Source organism: Etheostoma cragini, chromosome 9 (assembly GCF_013103735.1).
Source record: "Etheostoma cragini isolate CJK2018 chromosome 9, CSU_Ecrag_1.0, whole genome shotgun sequence".
Lineage (NCBI taxonomy): Eukaryota > Metazoa > Chordata > Actinopteri > Perciformes > Percidae > Etheostoma > Etheostoma cragini.
Window position 1 is genome coordinate 6,442,973 of NC_048415.1, and position 21,607 is coordinate 6,464,579.

Consider the following 21,607-nt stretch of genomic DNA (forward strand, 5'->3'; position numbering starts at 1 on the left):
TTTCCAAGACAAAGACACACACACGCACACACACACACACACACACCATAAGCACACAGACTTTTGCAGCGGTGAGGCATTCATCTGTTCATCTGATCTACATTCCTGAGCTTCATGCAACCCATTAGTGCCAGCCATCTCACCACAGTCAGTTTGAAAGATGGGAAGAACATCAAACAAGCGTTGCACACGCACACACACACAAACGCACACCCTTATACTGAAGAAATCTTGTCTCTCTCCCTCTCACTGTCTTCTTATCAGTTTTTTTCACTCCTTTTCATCTCAGCCTTTCTTGTGCTCTTTTTTAATTCCATCATCTCAAATGTGTGTGCTTTAACCTCCGGAAGAGCAATAACTACCTTAGAAACAACAGAGGTGAGTGTGTGTGTGTGTGTGTGTGTGTGTGTTTGTGTGAGTGTGTGTGTGTATGTGGGTGTGTCTGTGTGTTTGTGTGTGTGTGAGTGTTTGTGTGTGTGTGAGAGAGCGAGAGACAGACAAAGATGAAGCCAATTTTTCTCTTTGGCTTATGGGAGACATAAAACTTTGATAAGAAATAAAGACTTGTCAGATAAATAGGGCATGTGTTGAGGTTGTCCCATGAATGAGGTTTGGGAGTTTAAACACAAAAACATTACTAAGTACATATAAGTGATCAGAGGCCAACACACTATGTTATGACTACATTTTTCATTAACAACACCTTCAACAACAAAACAGAGACAAAGTCAAGATGTTGCTGAAAACAACCTAAAAACTGCACACCTGCCCAAACAAGAAAAATGAATATAGTACACAATAGATCACACAATCACACATCACCTTTTAAATGAATGGCATCAGAACCTAAATACATTCTGGGAGGAATGACAAGAAGGAGATGTGATGCTAAATGTGAATTAGCCCATGTTAGCAGCTTGTATCTCATTCGCAAGCTCACAGGTTTAAAAAGTAAAATCTGAAATCCTCAAACTCACACAACGAAATGTTTACAGCTGCAGTTCTACACTGCTGCTGTTTCTCTTCTTTCTAATTGATTGTTTTTACTGGTGTATCCATTTAATTTGCATGCAGCATTAAGATGCTAACCACTGACCACTTGCTGGCCAGTTATCTGATATGAATAGACATCAAAATTCAGTTACTAACAATTTTTTGATTAACAACTGAGCTGCCTATTAATCTTATCACTTAAAAAATATTTCCATTTGTTGTTTGTTGATGGACTTATCTATAGACTACTTGTTTTGGCCCTGACAATCTCCTCTACTCTTTTACTTTTGGCCAAATTTAGGGTCAGTCTACAGAAAAGATAGCAACACTCTGCTTTGCCAGGAGCGAATAAAGATCTATTTTTGACACCGACCAAGATTTTGCAAACCACTGACTTGGTTTGATATGACAGTTAAATCCCTCAGACTTCCCACTATTGTCTGGCAGCTGCAGCGAAAATCACAGTCCTCTAAACTCTCACATTGTTGTGGTTTACCCAAAATGTCTCCTTGCTCACTCACACTGTCAACAACAGCAGTAGAAGGCAAAGCAGATAATAATCAATGATCGCTGATTGTTTGCATTTCGGACAGAAAACTCATGGAACACACTTATAATTAGAATGTGGAGTATGTAAAGTGTTGATAACTGAGGTCTAGGCTGTGATCTTGTCACCCCCCTCTAAGCATACTGTATATCACAACACATTCTTACTCCCAGCATGTCAAAAGCAACGCTTGGACAGGTGCCTCTGGCGTTTTTTACTGACGCAAAAATTCTCCTTTGCGTCCTGTTTTTTGACGTTCTAGGTCAGGACTCTTGGTGTCTTTTTTTGACGCTCCGTGTTGGGACTCTTTGTGTCACTATTTGACGCTCTGCGTTGCGACGTATGTTTAACTGACATGCAGAATGGTACAGTTAGGTTTAAGAAAAGATTGTCGGTGGGATTACAAAATGTAGGTTTCGGTGATGCGTGGAATAAGAACGGTACATAAACCTCGGTCTCTTGGGTGGATGTCCTGTGTTCTTTGACGCATCCACCACCCTAATCAACCTCCTTACATCGATTTTTGGTCTTTTAAACTGCACGCTACCGTTGTTGCTTTTAATATAATGTCATCTTACAGTGCCGCCGTTGAGCTGTTGCTATGCCCAGTGTGTTCCATACAGACACTAAAGGGTGATTTTTGCGTTATCAAATGCTGAGAGCCACTACCCAAGCTTCAGTATTTTATGAGTTAGTAGTTAGAACTGGTCGTATATTAATTGCAACACATGGTGACCAGACACAATTGTAAAACTTATTATTTGACCCTGTCAAAGTGGGACTTAAAATCATGTAGTACTGACCGAAGTAACGAATATTTGCAAACTGAGCAGTAAGACTGAATGGGAAAAGATCCCACAAAAGAGTGTGCATGAATAATGCAATATAAAAAACATGTTACAACATGTTTCAGTGAGTAAAGTACTGTAGCCGACAAAGAAACCAACACATCCACAAACTTTACACAAACAACATCACACCACATTAGATATATTTATACACTCGCCAAAGGTTATTTCAGGTTTAAAACACACACTGCCTCTCACAAACACACACACATGCACCCGCTCAATAAGTTTAAGACTTTTCACAAGGAGTGGTCACCTACAACAACACTCAGACAGGAAGTTCCTGCCTCTTCCAGCCAGCCAATTACAACACAGCATTCGGTGATGAAGGTTCCATTAGGAAGTCCCATGTTCCCCTGTGCACTCTCGACTCCTCTCACGACAGACTCTGTTTTTTCCTGCCTGTCAATGCCAGGAACCCATTAAGGAGCAGTAGTGGGGATACAAGGTAGGTGTACAATGTTGGGAAACAATGTAAGGATGGACCTAGCCATTGTTCCTCACCACTGCTACTTGAGAAATGTCCGGTTGTGGGACTTTATTTCTGGCTATTTTCTTCTAGCTTCAGTGCAGGACCTTTTTTTAAATTAACCTGAATACATGGCTGTAGAATTCTTGGCTCTGATCTTAACTCACTAGAAGTGAGTTAGAAGTGTCTTATTCATCCAAAATGTAGCTGCCATTAGATAGTTGTAGAAAAAAAACTTTGCTTGCTTTTGAAAATTGTTGGAAGCTATGTGAAATGTACATTGTTAATTGTTCATGGCCTAAGCATGCAAAACCACTGGTACAGTATTTTGAAAAGTGGACTCTTGTGAATGTATAGATATGTATGAAAGTGAAACCCAGGCTGGTTTCCCCCACCCAACCAGAAGCAAAGGAACAAGGGAAAGCCTAACAGCTTCACAGCAGTATTGTTCTTTTGATCTCCATATTTTCTCTCAGTGATGAACTGCAGCCCATCTCAGTGACCTTTGTCCAGCTAAACTCACCCACTCATGCATCCATAACGGAAACTCCACAAAAACGCCACTGTTGAGCTCAGTAACAATGCAATAAATCATAGCACAGCATAGCTTATTGCAGCATATTGTTATGACAAAGAGGTGAAATAAGAATCAGACAAAGATGTCACACAAGAAGTTTTGAAAACATTGTCTTTCAGAAGGCTACTGCCACAACATAGAGAAGGGTACACTTTCTAAATCATCTCCTCCATCACAAACAAGAAAATAGAAGAAATTATGGACTTTTAGGGAATTTTGAAAAATGCTTTATACGTACATCAAATTATAATTATTGTTGTTATACTGCTTACACACGTTTGAACGCAGCAGTTGAAGGTGTCATGCAAAACCACTGAGATGACTCATTGATGTTTAAAGTACAACTATTGCTGTATGTGCTAACTGATCGACAGATCACCAGCATTGTTTTTATAATTTAGGCTGTCATGATCAATCTTAACCTACATAATAGTAGTTAAACACTATGGACAAATAAGGTGGGGTTCCTTAGTTGTGACATGTCATATCATCAGTCAGTTGTTTTGAATGACACTGAACTGAATAGGTTGAGAGTCTGTAGTAGGATGGTACTGTGTACAAATCTACAGTAAGCCAGCTGACATTCCTTTAAACACAAAATATGCTCTGAGGGCAATGAAAGAAATCTGCCTACCTTGGCAATGACGTCAATGCTGGCTGGCAACTGTCTCCAAAGAAATAGGCTGGATCTACCTCAGCCACAATAAACTCATGAATTGCCTAGGGCCAAAGTGCTGGTGTCTACAACCTCTTCATCTTATCAAAGGTAAATTAGGATTCACATTTTATCTGGATCCATACATTTCTAAATGTATAAACTATTTCAGATTCAATATGTTGTCCAAGGAAAAACTGATTAAAGATGTAAAAAAAGCTATAAAATGTAATAGTAACTTAACACTGGATTGAAATAAATGTGTTACCCAATGAATTAGGTTACTTAGAGAGTTTCTTCTCTCACTTTTACCCACCCCTACAAAACCACCCGATAACCACAGAGGAACTTTATCTGAACTTCTGCAAAGTCCCACTGTTTCAGAAAGCCGTGCAGCCTGTGGGAACTGTGGTTTGCAGAGCAGATGTGCTGTGGGCACAAAACGGAGGTCTGTACACACACCTCCAGCCCGTTGTGAACTCACCCTTCTGCTGACAGTGATATGAAGGAAAAAACCTCTAGCTTGAGGATACCAACATTGTGAGAGAGAGAGAAAGAGCTGTGAAAGCATGGCACAGCTGAGGCATAGTGTGTCAACAGAAAATGAGATAAGTAGTACTATCCCTAGGCGTTCCCTCAGCTGGTGTGTGCGTGAGTGTGAGCTCCCGTGTATCTGTGTGTGTTCTCAGCGAGGGTTTTTGGGCTTCTTTTGACTGACACAGAATGAGAGTTTAGGGAGTCCCTCTCCCTCCCACAGCACAGCTAAGAAGCCCTTAATCTACTCAGCCCAGGTTCTGGCACTTGTTTGATGCAAGAACTTATTTTTTCAACTAGAAATACTGTGGAATAAAAAAGAAATCCAACCTAGTGTTGCCCTGCAAGGTTCAATCTCAAGCACATTTGCAAGGGAGCTCACGCACACTTTCAGATTCTCCCTTTTACTAGCTTTGTTTTGTCTTTGTAGTGGATTATTTGGTTCAGTAAGAAACTGAACACCTTTATCCCTTTTAGCAATCAATTTAGCACACACACGTTTGTGCGCCAACAAACTCCCGCTGTGTGGGCGCACAAAGGCATTTACAGGTTCAGAGAAGCTTAAGAGGAGCCAGTGGATGTGAAAGTCTGGAGAATATGAACCACATGGGAGCACTAGGCGCAATGCCAGTGCAGACAGAGCACAGGCTGGCATTGAGTAGAACAGGCCAACTTTACCATGTACAATATTGCCCATCTTGCTGAGTGACTAAACAACCTGCAACACACTGCTTTAGACACGCCAGACACACACTATTACAATGTTTGTGTGAAGAAATGATGTTGTGTTCCGTGTGTTTGTGTTGTTTCTTATAGTGAGTTCCATTTGTACAAGGAAGTCCAAAATATTGAGTTGGAAACACACCCCCTGAAGACAGATGTCCAACCTGGAAAGTCGGAAAACACACACAGTACCTCACAGTACCCCGAGAAAGCCAACATTGAAATCCAACATGGCTGCCCTGTGCATCAGCAGTAGTGAAAGCTGTTGTAATATACAGTTAAGCTGTTGTTACGCTGTTTGTATGCACAAAAAACTGCCTAAAGCATTGTTATCAACTGGTAGTACTGGACCTGGATAGAGAAAACCCCACAGTGAAATCTGACTTGTTTTGATGAAATGCGGTCAACTCGGGTTCGACGTAATTCCCAGCACCGACTTCTGAGGTAAATGGAAAGCACTGTCAGCTGACAGCTATAGACAGAATCAAGAATCACAATGGTAACCAATGGTTATTTGTTCAGAGTGAAGCAAATATTCTGTGCTTTGCTCTGTATCAGAGCAGCCATCCAAAGATGCTCACTGGAGTATCTACCGATTCTGGGTGGGCCCTGTGTGTGTGTGTGCGTGTGCGTGTGCGTGTGTGTGTGTGTGTGTTTCTATGCTTCAATACACTTTCCATCAGTATAAGCTAAGCCTTTACTATTAAGCCTTTACTTTATGCTGCAGTTCTACCTAAATAGTTGTCCCTGATGATTAGTGATCAGGGATCACTAAAGTTATTACAATTCATCCTGATGGGTCTGAACCACATTTTATGCCAATCAATCCAAAAGTTGTTGTGATCCTTAAGTCTGGACCAAAGAGGTGGCCCGACCGGCATACATTGCCATACATGGCGGCCATATTTCAGAGGAAAACACATATATTGTTTAAATCTTGTCAATGCAATGCAAGACTCTATTTAAAGACTGCATGCTTTCCATGCATTAAGACAATTCTATGAGATTTGGGATTTAAAAAACCTTCTCAGATTGCACTCAACAACCATAGGGTTGGGTATAGGCGGTTGTAAAAAAAGAGATGCTATTTTCCTCTCTATCATTTCCTGCAAAGTTGATATTTCACAGATACACAATTTCATTGGACAGTGCCTATTTGCAATTAACACATCATGATATTGTTACAGTGAATGCACCTAACAGCCACCAGCATGGAAGCTGGTATGAGTCATCTCACTGCAACTCCAAGGAAATCACACTGAGACACACACACACACACACACACACAGTGGGGGACTGGAGTGCACACTAATGCTTGTCAGCCGTGTTTTGGAGGTGTGTGTGTGTGTGTGTGTGCGTGTGTGCGTGCGTGCGTGCGTGCGTGCATGTGTAAGAATAACAACGTGGCCTTTAACCTGCATGGATAGAGTTCTTAACGTCATTGAATACAACATAAAACACATTAATTCTCACACACACACAATGTGGCATCCTGTAAACATGCCCCATGTAACAGGAACGCTATGCCTTTTTAATGTTGTGTAGCTGCGGTTGGCCAACCAACCACGGCCAATGCTCCGTGGCAGGCAAGCAGAGCAGTGACCAAGACTAACTACATGTACTACATGCAGATCATAAAAGAGCAGCAATAGAGAGAGACAAGGATGTTTTGCATCAGGGGGAGAGAGAAGTAGAAATGGAGGGATAGCAAGCGAAGCAAAGATGCAGAGAGAATGAATGCAGAGCACTAAGAATCAAGCAACCATGCAAATGTTACATGTATGATCACTCTAAACATCACTAGCTATTTCTTCTCAGCTACATCCACTGCCTGGTTAGCGTGCTTTCCACAGTATGTGTGTACTGTAACGGTAAGCATATGTGCACGTGTCAGGCTCCAGCTGAAAGACATTAGTTAGGCCAGGAGGGAATTTTACTGAAACCTGGTCCAGCTAATGAAATGCTTCAGAGAGAGGATCAAGCGGTATAGAGAGACGTATAAGACGAACATACAGATAAAGACAAAGAGAGACTAGCTTTATCAGTATATTAGTACAAATGTGCGCAAAAATGTACATGCATGCCTTGCCTTCAGCATCTGATTACCATACAGATGCAGAAGATCCCAAAGTTTAGTGTGAAAACAAATACACATCAGCATACAGAGAGAAAGAGGAAAAAAAAGCTGGAGTCATCACATCATTGCTAGAATGTATGGAAAGTGTTGCTGGTTTGTAGATTCAGTTCCAGATTACATTAAATGAGAAGGAGAGAAAAGAAAAAGGATATATGCAGCATCGGATAATAGCATGTAAATAGTAAAAAAGAATTAAATAAATAAAAAGGACACAGCAAAAGGAATCAATCGATAAGTGACAGTTGAGAATAGAGTGTCAGAGGAGGATGAGAAATTAGATCAAAACAGCAAAATAAAGAGTAGGAAATACAAAAAAGTGCAGACCACATCTATTCTTCCCTTACCTCTGCAGCTGCGTGTGGTATCCTTTGGGACAAAAAAAAATGTAGTGGGGAGAAAACTTTCGCTTCAACAGCCCCGTTACGGATCTCCACTTTCTAGCTCTTTCTATGGTAATGTACATATATCTGTATCCATCAGCCAAACTCTTCAGTTCTCTTGGACGGTATTCTGTCTACCTGCGTGGGTTTGTGAAAATGTATCCTGGGTGGTGATGAATAGTGTTGAGTGAAAGGAGAGAACTACACTAGAGGGCAGACAGACTGGCTGAAACAGGAGAGCAGGGAGAGTAGAGAGCAGACTGAGTAGGATGGAAGAGTTCCTTCTTCCTAACATGAGAGCGGCTGGGCTGGATACACCCACCTCGTCAGCATGCATCAAATGGGAGTCGCTCAGTTGCTCTACAGTATGCAGAGAGAGAGAGAGAGAAATCCTCCTGATCTGATATATGCACATGCATACACTCATAAAGGATCTCATTAACCCCCTTTTACTGACTGACACACACACACACACACAAACATAAAAAGTACTCCCTCGACTGAACAGAGCCTGTGTAAGATGTCTGCCGGGAAAATACATACAGTACACTAGCTGATGGGAGAAAAAAGCAATACCAGTCTTCATGCCCAAAACAGCCTTTAATGAGTTGAACTTGGTGCTTAAAGTGAGTTTAAGAGCTGAAAAAGGTTGATTAATTTCATGTAATACTGAATAGGTGTACCCCATCAGACCTCTAAGAATCCTTCAAATAAAAGGAATAATAATAAAAGAAGGAAGAATCACGTCTATGTTCAAACTGAGGCCATACCTGTGATGAAGCTCACATCTAGATATTGCTTCACCTTATTATAATTAATTAGACGACAAAAAATGTCCTCACCAATCCCGATCATCAGTTGATCCTTTAAAGTTGTTTATTAGGCAAAAATGTCTAGCATTTAATGACGATTTGCTGCGTGTCTTGGTTTTAATACCTTGGGAATAAAATACCCTTCAGTTTTTGGGCTTTAATAGATGAAACAATTTCTGGAAATGTTTTGTGAAATACGCGTATTTGCTTTCTTGTCAAGAGTTAAATAAGAAGACTAATACCAGTCTCATATCTGTATGTGAAGCTACAGCCCACAACCGGCTAGCTTAGCTTAGCACAAAGAATGGAAGCAGGGCTCTGTCCAAAGGTAACAAAATCCACCTGTCAGCACTATAAGCTCATTAATTAACATGCTGTTTATTTGGTGCGATTAAATGGTTAACAGTATTGCTTCACCCTGCAGGCCTGCTAAAAAGAAGGCACACTTGTGTGTACAAAGGGGTTTGTTGTTAAAAGGTCAACTGAAGTAGACTTCGGGACATGCCGCTCATTCTTGGGGTGCAACATTGCCTGTCGCTCAACATGCTTTTCTTTTCCCTCCCGTGTTCTTCTCCTGGGAGAGAAGGTGGGTGGACGCAGAAGAGGGTGTTTCATGTCATGGGCCAGGACTTTCAGCTGCCACACCGCCATCCTCTGCTTCTCCGACCGTGAGTGCTACGTGCCTCCTGGGACAAAGCCTGCCTTTAAAAAGACAAACTCCATTGCTCAGTGCATGGAGAATGATTCCCATTAACTCCTTCAGATTAGAGGTTTGGGCAGTTTGTCCGAAATGAACGAGAAATAAGTGGATGTTTTCCTTCTTGTTTTTACTTTAATCAGTGGTTTTGTGTATTCTGAAAATAGAAAAAGTCTCCAAAAAGTAGGAATACATTTCCAGAAAGGGGTGCATTTCCACAAACATTTCATTCCTCAAATCTGTCCAGTGACCTTGTTTAGTGTCTGACAATCCTGTTGCACCCTGTGTGTAATGTAATAGCCAATCAAAACAAGGCCTTGTGTCCATTCCCCACAGCTAGGGACATGGGTGACAGGATCTTGCTCCCCTTGAGAATATGATGTTACCAGGGAGTGATGAGGGATGTGAGAAATATAGAAATCCCTCTTTATAATGCATCTCCTGGTTAGGCTTTAGATGGGATGTGAGAAAACACAACACCTCCCCACCAGCCCTTCTTGTTAATTTTGGATGAATTGCCTGCTGCTTATTAGGCAATTTTTATTAAACTATTACATCTGAGGTACAAGATGATTGCAAATCAATTTATATGAGATGTGGTGTTTTGGTACACTCATTAAGTAAATAAATGTAATGTTAAAGCAAGCCCACAACTGGAGATTGCAAAGAAAACATTTTGTGAGGATGGTGATGTTGATTGCATGCTGTAAATCCGTCATTACCACCAGGCTACATCTAGACAGGAAGTCATGTAGCCTACCTCCTCTACTTCCATCCACTATCACCATCCTAACTGCAACATCACTTGATCACCAAACCAGAAAATAAATTCAGTGAATTCTTGAAGCTGAACAACAGTAGCTCATGTCCATCGATACATCTTTGCTGCTGACCAAGCAGCCACTCTGCAGCAGCAGCAGCAGAGGTAGTGGCTCGTCCTGCATACATACCATCGTATTGACAAATGCCTGTACTGGCTGAATGCAGGTAAACGACGCACCTGTTCTTATTTTTATTTTTTTTGCGTTGCATTCAGTTGCTGCCAACCTTCCCGAATGATGAAAACGTACGCCAGCAACAACACTCTATAGCCCTAATAAATCAACACAGTATTAGGCTACTGATACAGATGAGCCGTTACACAGATTTACTACCTAGGCTACTCTCGCGTAAGTCTTTATGCTTGTTTGAGTTTATCTATTCACGCCGAAAGCTGAGCAATCGTAAATAGTATCTTACCGTTAAAATCGTGGAAGGATAGCCTCTGCTGACTGTCAGATGAAGAGATGCTCCAGTGGAGGAGGGAACGATGCTGGACACTCCAACCCACATTTACATTTACAATGTTGCCCCCTGTCGGTTGAAGGTGGACACTGTCCGGAACAACCTGTTTTAAAACGTGAACGGTGGCGAGTTGCTTTGTTTCGTGTGCTTTTGTAAAGGAAGTGTCTTCCTAAAATATACAGAAGATCATGTGTCATAACACTAATATAAAATATACACACATTTATTTGTTTAGGTTGTGTTCCGCAAAAAGGACTGTTGTCAAGTCAGGCAAAACTATAGGTCGACTTCCGTTTAATATCTTCAGAATAAATGCCTGGTAAAGAGCAAGAGTAAAGTAGGCTATTTAAGATACACTGTATTTGTACCTTTGGGGTTTGGTTTAAATAGGCTCTCCTCATTTATGTGGTAAACCCAACAGCTAATAATGTAGCCTACAAAAAGTTAACACATGGATCTGTAAAGTTTTTGAAAAAGGCAAGTCACAAATTCCAAGGTGTCAAGGACGGCAAAATGACTAAACACAAATCTAAATGCAACAGCATGCATACAAAACAATAAACTAATGTTGTGTGTATTGTAAAGTCAGACCTTATTACATAGGCTTATTGTATAAGGCTATATATATATATATATATATATATATATATATATATATATATATATATATATATATATATATATATATATATATATATATATATATATATATATATAAACATTTAAAAAAATCATGATGAGGTGTTAAAACCATTAGGCTACACCCTCTTCCAGGATGGCCTGACAAAGTGAGACTAGGCTTCACTGTTGAGCTCCATATCCAGATTAATGAAGATTATTTATCTCTCTATTGGTTAATTTATTTATGTATTTAAATACTTTGAATTAATTATCATAATATATACATATATACATTCTTTTGGGGTTTGTTTTTTTCCAAAAGAGGGCTGCTGCTACTCTGTTGATCAGAATAACAGCAAACATGCCCTCTTCTCCATACACTGTTTAGGTCAGAATATCACATTAAGTGAATTAAATGAAAAGTGTCTGTGTCCCTTGTATGCTGAGAAAATGATTGCCGTAGCATTATTTGCCTTTACTAACCTTAATTACCTTTAGCAACCTAAGTACAAGTAGCCATACAACAATTTAAAAATAGGCTTCCACTCAAAACTTTACTTAATGATGTGATCTTTAATTTTTCCTATTAAATAAATGTCTGTCAAGTCACTATCTAGGCTACCACTGAAGGTAACACAATAGTGAAAAAGCATATGGTCCATTGATGAAAGTATTGCAATGTGTATATATTTGCAGTATAACAAACAGTTTTTCTCCATTTACACAAAATATTGAACTATGCAAACAATTCTGAAAACTTGAAGCTCATCTATCCACGAAAAGACTCAAGACCATAAAATAAAATGAGATTCAGTCTATTTCTATGTTCCAGACTGTTATACTCTCAGCACAATTCTGTTGTTTTCACTCACACAGAACCAACCAGCACTGATATCTTTGCCAAGATTCTAAAACTACAAGAACAATAGGTTATCAGCTGAACTGTAGTTACACTGCCTCTACAAAAGGTTTGTTCTTTAGATGTAGCTTATTTCGACTCTTCATTAATTAAAGATCATGTTTAGGATTCATGTTCAACCAACAACTTCTTCACCTTTAAATTGAAGGAAGAATCTGTTCTTAGAAATACCACTACCGGTGTTATTCAATCTGACTTGACGCAGCTTGATAAAGGACTACAAAAATGGCTTCTGAAAGGGCCCGGGGGACCTGATTTAAATAGGTTACTTAATATATGCCTGAGATCTGGAATGTAATTCTTTCTGCCTACATAATTTAACAAAAATCAACGCACATTTGCAAGCATTAATTTTAAGTTTAATATTAGGGGTGGCCGTTACTCGAACATTTTGCCGGATGTTTTGTTGTTGTGTGGCGGTGTTTCACTGGCAATGTAGCCAACAGCCACTATCAGTGGGTCTTCCAACAGGAAAAAGCGCCAACTGCTGTTTCTGTACCGTCCGAATCGTCAAACAAGTAAATGGCTCAAAAACCGGATATTTCGTGAAATACATTAAACTTCATAGTGGATTAACTCATTCGGGTAAGAGTAAACATGCAGTAGGGATCTTCAGAGTTTAGTTCTGTTTAAGTGAACTATTAAAAACGGCGTGCCGCCTGTTTTCTCCTCCCACTTTTTCAGCGCACCGTTTTGACCCAGTTTTTCCCGCTGTTGTCTGCAAAGTGCACAAGCTAGCTATTTGCTATGTCCTAACGGCAATATCAACATAATAACAGATGCTAATGTTAACGGCTCTATAACAAATGTTGTAGGGGCAATCATGTTAGCCGGCTATCGTGGTATATAGCTAATTCGTTGTTCAGTTGGTAACTAGATTGGACTCAGTAAACCAGAGCTGTCTACGTAACATTACTTTTATAAAAATGTAATGTTAGTTTGGTTTAAGTTACATAGTTAGCTATCTGCGCAGTGTTAACCTAAGTGCGTAGTTACATTCGCTCTCGTCGAAATTCTGTATTTCCTCTTCTTACCAGTGAGGTGCGCTGTTGAATTACAGGAGGAGAGAACGTTACACCCGAGGGACATTAAATCAGACCGACATAACATACAAATTATTATAACGTTACATACACACACACACACACACACACACACACACACACACACACACACACACACACACACACACACACACACACACTCTCTCTCTCACATAAATGTACACACACCTATTGTACACACATACTCACAATATGTACCGAATAGGTAATCAATATAAATCAATCTTAATGTTGTGTTAATGTTTATATTACTTATTATTGTGTACTGTCAGAATGTTTGGACAAATTGTATATTGTATTTTTGGCAACATTGTTTTTGGAACCTTCATGCCAATAAAGCCACTTTGAATTGAATTGAGAGAGAAATCACCCTCCAGGTACCGGAAAAAGGATGCCAGGTCTGCAGGGGGAAAATGTTGTGGCGGCGCTCGGGAGCCCCATCAAGAGGAGTAAACTGTCTCTGAAGTTCCTCCAGAAGAAAGAAACTAAACGGGCTCTGGATTTTTCTGAACCTCAAGCAGATGAACCCAAAGTAGTTGAACAAGAAGAGCCCGAGGCAAGGTTGGTCTGTGCTGTCAGTGTGTGATTTAACTAGGGCCGTACAAAGTGCGAAGCACTAATTTATTACCCTACTACTGCCTCATATTCTTTAACCATTAACACGCCAGCCAGTCATTCTCACACATTTCAATTATACTCTTTGTTTGTGCTAATTTCACAGCAATTGTGAGGGCGTATGGACATAAGCCAGGTTAAAGATTAAAAAGTTTAGACTTTTTAATATGTGGAAATTGTAGTCATTACATTGTTTTACAAATGTCATTCTTCAATGTTAATGATTTTGAGCAACTAAATAAAAATTTGCCAGTCATATTTGGTTATACATGTTAGTAGTTTAGTTTAATGTAATGTACAACACTTTATAATGACTGCAACCATATTGCCCAGCCCTAGGGAACTGCAACAATCAAACCACTATCAGGTAACTGTTTTTTTTCTTTTAATTTAAAACTTGTTTTATTCTCCACTGTTTAGCAGCTGCGATCAGTTGGTCCCCGGTCCTTCTCCATGTCCAGCCTCACCTGGTCTCCTCCTGCCATCTGAGAAGAGAGAGACCTTGGTGCCATTTGTGGGGCTCAACAACTTGGGCAACACCTGCTATTTGAACAGCATCTTACAGGTGGGTCATCACCAGGGGCGGACTGGAAATGTATTAGGGATTGACCATTAAAAAAATTTCAAGACAGATAGCGATTATTAGTAGTTGATGAAACCAATAACGGGTATTTGGAACCGATGTGCATTTACAGTGAAAATAACATATTTAAGTCAAAATAAAAAATTTAAAGTGCCTCTGTGTCTCTGGTGCTGCCACACACATACAAGCTTGGGGAAAAAAAACTATCCATACTGTAAATCTATTCTGGTACAACCTCAAAATACAATTACAAACATGAAAATTGAAAAACTCCAACACAAAACGTTCTTAAATGCTTGAAGCAATTATTTAATAAATAAAAACTCTCATCATAATACAGAGGAAAAGATAGTCTGTGTTATGGGCGGGACATGAAGTCAGACTCGGTAGTGTGTGAAACCAAAGCAGAGGGACAGACAGAGATGTAGCAAATAAAACACAGATAAAGATAATCCGCAAAGTGACAGAAAACGTCCAGATAATCGGTCTATCCCATGTATGTATGTATATGTGTGTGTGTGTGTGAGACATGTGCAAAACAGATATTGCTTCAAAAAGTCTTTGACTAAACAACTCAGGATTAAACCGGGGCCATCATTTGTATTTGAAAATTCATTAGACAAAGCATTGGACATTACCAGTTGTTTACATTGATAAATTGTGATTCCCATATCTCATCTAACCTTTTTCTGACCTATTAATTTTTTAGTATTTTTTTGCGCTTGTTGTATAATTTAACAAATCATAACCAGTCATGATGAAGGCTTTTTGTATTAAGAATTACAAAGCAACTTGACACAAAATCATTCATGAAGTAATTAAACATTACATTCTTTGTCACCTAGAATAAAGTTGAACATTGACATTGTCACAAACGTTTGGTATAGTAGAGAAAAAAGTGTCTTCTGTGGTGGATGTAGAAGAGATAAAACCTGTAGACACATGGCTGCTCCTCACTGTGGCTTATCTGTAGTGACAGGGTTTGGTTGTACAGAGACAGACAGGCACTGGTGTTTTGATCACACATTCAGATCTCAGCACCTGTTTAAATAGAGGGGTCATATTTCATCTCTTGTTTGGAATAAGAGACTGTAGAGGAAATAACATTCACTATATGTGAGAAAAACTCTTCATGAATGCATTCTGTCAGACAAGAAGGCATCATCTTATGCAGTACGGAAGAAGGAAACCTTCAGTGTTGTATTTATTCACTACTCATGTTATTATTGTAAACATGTCCGCAGCCTTGAAAAGGCTTGACAATTGTTCAATTTAGTTTAATCAAAAAAGGCCATTTAAGATATTAAAAAGTCATTGTATACAAGGAGAGACATACTGCCCAGAAAGTTGGATTTAGAAAGTTTTTTTGGAAAGAAGTCAAGGTTAAATAATATTAACTGATGTTGTTGATGTCTGATGGTTACTGCAGGTGCTGTACTACTGCCCCGGGCTCAGAGAAGGTGTAAAGAAAGTTTACAACCTGTCTAAAAGTAAAGACAAACCAAAGGAAGAAAGTGATAAAAGCGAAGAGGTTTGTGCAACAAAAAAACTTTACATTTCAATGAATGAATGCCTTTGTCATTAGATGCTGACATACTAGGGAGTGTGTTTCTCATAAAAGAAAACAGTTTCATTCACTCTGCTCCCACTACCCGCACATTTAGATAAAATATAAGACAAAGTGCTTTAAAAAAACTGAAGTGCATATGCAGTTATTTCACATCGGTAAAATTGTGGTGCTGTGAGGGAGGGGGGGTTGGGAGTATAGTTTGTGGAGCTCTGGGGTAAAAACTGCCAATCTTTGCAAACATTGGGTTCAGAAATGAACAATATGCAGTCAACGCCACAATTATTAATTGAATTGTCAGCTTTGCACAAGTCATTTTAGGGCTGTTGTACACTGTAGTGCAATGAAACCCAAGTATTCCAGTTATTGTGTCCAGACCTTCTAAGCTTTATGAAGTATATATGAAGTTACAATTCAATAACCTACCTTTTTATTTTATAAATACATTTTATTTTATTTCCCAGCAGTCAGGAGCTGTGGCTGAAGATTTGTCTGCTCAGATTGAGCTCCTTGGGAGCTTCAACGGTCTGATAGCATCAGTAGAGCAGCTGCAGTCCAGCTTTCTGTTAAACCCCGACAGCTTCAGTGATGGAGAACTCGCCACTCCGCCTCGAAAAATACTCCACACACTCAGGTAATGGTCTAGTTATTTGGAATTATAAATTGTGCCCAGAATGATTGCTTTCCAAATGATGCATTCCAATATTAAAGTAGCTAATTTTTACCCAAATGAATGAGTAATGAAGGACAACACTGCACTTTAAACTAATGAGGTTTCGTACAGGTGCTTGAAATCCTTAAAAATGCTTGAATTTTGATGTTGTGTTTTCAAGGTTTGAAAAGTGCTTGAATTTTGGATACAATGCTTGAAAATGCTCAATTTGTGTTTGACTTTAAACTACATGCCACAGTGTAGCCGAGGGTTTACTTTCACTCCATACACACTAATTGCTTTCTTCATGGCTGGTGATATTTTCACATTTTGCATGATAGAAATGATCTCTGGTTTTAAGTTAAGGCTCCCGATGCTGTCTGCTTCATGCCACTGTTGCAGACAAACGGCATGTTTGCCCACGGTACATGAAATTGTTAATCCGGCCCTACTTGATGTGATAATGTTATGTTAGTGTTGCAGTGTTTCCTCTAGATTTTTTTTTTTTTTTAACAGGCTTATCTGCTAGTGTTAGCTACGTACCATCACCTTGAAACCATCCAGACGGTACCGTAGGTACCTGAAACCGGTGATTTAACAGCACCGTTCTTTTTACACACAGTTTAACAACAAAACGCTGAGTGAACCTTACTAGCTATGTAGCTAGCAGCCTACTGTAAGGTTAAGGATGGCCTAATATAATATTTACACTGCTCTATTCCAGTAGATACAGGTATATGTCTTGGCACTGAAACACATTTTCTTTAAATTGATATAGACCATTTTTCAGGCAGGTGCCTGTGCACTGTCAGTCTCCTGGGTTAAAAGTTATAGGTTGTTACTGTCTCAGATTTTGTGTAAACCTTGTATATATCAAGAATGTGTCCCAAAACCAAGGTCTGTAAAATATTTCTGTTCAAATCCTATGTCTTCATATTTACAGCCCTTGAAATTACTTTAGTGTTACAGCCTGAAAATCACATTATCAGGACATTAATATAATGGAAGGTATTATTCAGGTTAGCGAGAAAGAGACAGTCAGCCCACAATTTGTAGGGTGGAAGACAAACATGTGCAGTTGTTTTCCTGGATTTAGTCTGATTTGACACAGAATGACCCATCTGCATGTCGTTTGGCTCAAATCCTCCCACTTACACTGACTCAGGCAGTTAGATAGCAAGCAATGTCAACTTGGACAGTGATACATTTAAAAATAAAACTTGTTTGCTTAAATATCTGATCCTTCTGCTATTATGAAACACAAATTTGGCTGTTTATAGCATTATGTCTTTTAATGTGACAAAAACATTAAATACAAATTTTGACTATGTATTGGTATGTAATTTACGGTGGTGTAAGGGACCTTGGAAATGTTGTACGAACCCTGACAAATTGGGTTTGTCATTGGCATCCTCACCAAATCTGTGCTGTTAAAATGACTTTTTTTATTTGAGCAACAGTCAAAAACACAAAGAATAGCGGCACACATTTATAATTTGTAAATTGAATCAAGCTACTGTTATATTTTTAGTTGAGTTGTCCCTTAGACAGGTGCTAACTCCATATTTTTGACTGCTCTACGTGTTTTGCAGGCAGCTGAACCCCATGTATGAGGGCTATCTTCAGCATGATGCCCAGGAGGTGCTGCAGTGCATCCTGGGAAATATCCAGGAGGCTTGCGTCACTATCAGAAAGGAGTTGGAGTTGGATAGGGAGGATGCCGATGAGACTGAGGTTACACTTGAGCCTGGTGTCCGTTTGGGTTCAAGCAGCCCTGCGACAGAAGAGGACGGCCAAGTGAGTGGAAAGAGGAAGAGTGACACTGAAGTGGGAAATGCTAAAAAGAAGCCAAAATCTGTCAAGTCTAAGAAATGTGATGAAGAGGTTAACAGACCCCTCACTCGCTCCAAAAGGAAGTCCTCCAGTGACATCTTGATGGACGGCACCCAAGACAAAGATAAAGAGGTGGAGGAGAATGAAGGGATGAAGACACTGAATAGGGAGGAGGACAAAGGGAGTGACGGTGAAGGGAAAGGTGAAAAGGCATCTAAAGAGTCTGATGGGAAAAGAAAGAAGAGATCTAAGCTGAGCTGGCTGAGGCCTTCTGGGAAACAGCCGAGTATTTTCTCCAAGTTCCTCAGTGTGGGAAAGATCAGCTCCACGAGTGTGAAGAACCAAAACAAACCAGAGCAGGAGAACGGACCGGCCGAAGACCAAAGTCCGAAGGACAAGACCAGTGTGGAGAGTTCCCCACAAGACATGGCTGAAGACAAGAAGGCAGTCAAACTTCAAGGTATGAGATTACTCTCAGAGTATTAGGACAGCAGCACTACTTAAGCAAGATAACTCTATGTAGTATTGATTTAATTAGGGCTGGGCAATATATCAATATTATAATGATATATGATGCTAGATATTGTCTTCCATTTTGGATATTGTAATATCCTGATGACGCAAGTGTTGTCTTTTACAGGTTTTAAAGGCTACATGACAGTAAAGGGATGTCATTTTCTGAACACACCAGGCTGTGTTATTATTTGCCTTTACCCAAATAGTTATTAAATCAACATAACTGATGATTATTTATGAAAAATCTCATTGTGTGCATATTTTGTGTAAGCAAAATTGTCAACACTACAATATCGCCACAATGTTGATATTAAGGTATTTGGTTAAAAATATTGTGATATAAGTAGAATTGATAAATATTAAGTTGGTAATTTATGAAGAAATTGAGGATTAAGAAGTCATACTTGCCAAAGATTTCAGAGAGTTTTTACAGCTGGTGGGTTAGTAGCCATGCAATTATAATCCTAATGTACGTACATGGGGTAGGCCTGCACAATATTGGACAAAGTTGACATTGTGATGATTTCTTTTACCCCTGGAATATATGAAAAAAGAAAAAGTAGTTTTAAAAAGATTACATAAATAGCTGACCATCTTGGGACCATCACACATGCGCACATTGCGATGTCCATGCTAAAACACAATATTGTTCAGCCCTAATATGGGGCCTCAAATAGCTTTTCTTATAATGGTTTTAATGTTTCTTGCATAATGGGTTACTCTATTGTAAAAGCAGTGATCAAACTGTTAGAAACTAATGCTGATAGCCATTTCTACTCCATGTAACTCAGTCATAAAATCCAACTGTGTTTGTGTTCTACCCAGAGGGCCTGGACCTGATGGAACACTTGTTCCAGGGCCGACTGGTTCTTCGGACTCGCTGTCTGGAGTGTGAGAGCTTCACAGAGAGGAGAGAAGACTTCCAGGACATCAGTGTCCCGGTGCTCGATGATGAACCCTGCAGCCCAGACGACCTTTCTGAGGGTGAGGACTTTTACTTTGACTGACTTGGCTTTCAATGATCTTACATTCATTGAAAGCTCTAAGCATGGCTTGTGGGAAACAATTTGGCTAATGTAGGTAATCATTTAAAATGACAGCACAGTGCGAGCATATTTGAGAAGTTTTATTACAATTTCACCCACTGCTAAATAAAATTGATGTGCAATCTTATCCGTACACCCTTCCTCTTTCTTTCAGAATACAATGCAGATGAAAGATAACATGATTAATTCAATAACTCCCCCCCCCCCCCCCCCCCCAGTCTCTCCTGATCCCAAACCAGAGCTTAAGACGTTGAAATGGGCCATCGGTCAGTTTGCTTCAGTGGAGCGCATTGTTGGGGAGGACAAATACTTCTGCGAGACGTGTCATCATTACACAGAGGCAGAGAGAAGTCTGCTGTTTGACAAAACTCCCGAAGTGATCACCATTCACCTGAAGCGCTTCTCCGCCAACAGTTTGGAGTGAGTTGATGCAAAAACACATTTAATGTTAATTTCAGTCGATTCAGTATTTTCTGTACAAAATATTGGAGATTCGCTTATACCCTGCAGTACCTTTTTATGGGGAGTATAGACATAGTATACTATGCATTATTTTTATGACATATACTATGAACTTTCTCATACTGTTAAGTGATGAAGCCTGCTGTTACACAGGAAAAGCCTAAACTAAATGCTGAAATGTCTTCTTAAATCCAATGTGTTTTCATACATATTACAGATATGAACTTATATCCCGTTTTTCTTTTTCACTTCTAGCTTGGACCCATATGCAGGTCTGTCTAAAGTGAACACTCCGTTGCAAACCCCGTTGACCTTGTCTCTGGAGGAGTGGTGCACCCGGCCCTTGTCCACAAAAGGTCAACGCTATCAGCTGTTTGCCGTGGTCATGCATAGTGGTGTCACCATCAGCAGTGGCCACTATACAGCCTTTGTCCACATGTCTGGTCTGAAAGATGTGAAGCTCTTGCTGCGGGACAAAGAAGAAACCGAGGAAGAGGAGAAGGAGAGTAAAGAGGACACTCGGGTGAAAGACGAAGCACTGGACTATGATGACGGAGAGGTGTCTTTCAGCCTGAATGCACAGGGTCAGAGGGGTACGAGTTTGGCTAGCAGTAAGACACGAGGAAAGAAGCTGTCAGAGGGCGGGGTTGGACTCCTGGGGGGCCAGAGGAGTCTGTCTAGTTGTGAGCTCGGGAGCAGCAAACACACGGAAAAAGCAGCCAGCAGTGGATCAGCAGAGGGATCCAAACGGAGGAAACCCATCAACAGCATGGGCCAAAAAACTGAAGCAGGACTAAACAAGGAGGCTAGAGTAGGAGAGGAGGAATTAACACCTTCCCTTGGCAGCGTGGAGACCACAGAGCAGCAGGCTTTTAACAACCTCCTCGAATACGAGGGCAAATGGCTGCTGTTTGATGACTCTGAGGTGCGTTTGTTTGAAGAGGAGGATTTCCTGCAAGCCTGCTCTCCTGAGACGTCGTCCTCATCTACACCGTACCTGCTGTTCTACAGAAGGATGCCTGAACACGGACGCTAACATGAACAATGTGCATGCTATTGATTTTTTTTGGGGG

At 40.1% G+C, this 21,607-nt stretch overlaps 2 protein-coding genes across 5 annotated transcripts in view; one reads left to right on the forward strand and one right to left on the reverse strand.

The window, feature by feature from the left end:
- Positions 1 to 10,703, reverse strand: part of kank4 (KN motif and ankyrin repeat domains 4) — a 69,072-nt gene extending 58,369 nt beyond the window's left edge. The window contains exon 1 of one of the 2 annotated variants that reach the window (XM_034882380.1): positions 10,612 to 10,703. The gene's annotated coding sequence lies outside the window, so the exon portion shown is untranslated. Of the gene's footprint in view, positions 1 to 7,827; positions 8,231 to 10,611 lie in introns of those variants that run through there. The other variant, XM_034882379.1, reaches the window with a different exon arrangement.
- A 1,829-nt stretch (positions 10,704 to 12,532) lies between these two features.
- Positions 12,533 to 21,607, forward strand: part of usp1 (ubiquitin specific peptidase 1) — a 9,617-nt gene continuing 542 nt past the window's right edge. The window contains exons 1-9 of one of the 3 annotated variants that reach the window (XM_034882382.1): positions 12,533 to 12,781; positions 13,638 to 13,821; positions 14,296 to 14,440; positions 15,888 to 15,989; positions 16,493 to 16,659; positions 18,270 to 18,970; positions 19,852 to 20,010; positions 20,291 to 20,492; positions 20,790 to 21,607. The exon at positions 20,790 to 21,607 is cut by the window's right edge and continues 542 nt beyond it. In XM_034882382.1, the coding sequence (XP_034738273.1) occupies positions 12,595 to 12,781; positions 13,638 to 13,821; positions 14,296 to 14,440; positions 15,888 to 15,989; positions 16,493 to 16,659; positions 18,270 to 18,970; positions 19,852 to 20,010; positions 20,291 to 20,492; positions 20,790 to 21,570 (2,628 nt within the window). In that variant the 5' untranslated portion in view covers positions 12,533 to 12,594 and the 3' untranslated portion in view covers positions 21,571 to 21,607. Of the gene's footprint in view, positions 12,782 to 13,637; positions 13,822 to 14,295; positions 14,441 to 15,887; positions 15,990 to 16,489; positions 16,660 to 18,269; positions 18,971 to 19,851; positions 20,011 to 20,290; positions 20,493 to 20,789 lie in introns of all 3 variants that reach the window. The other 2 variants (XM_034882383.1, XM_034882381.1) reach the window with 2 other exon arrangements.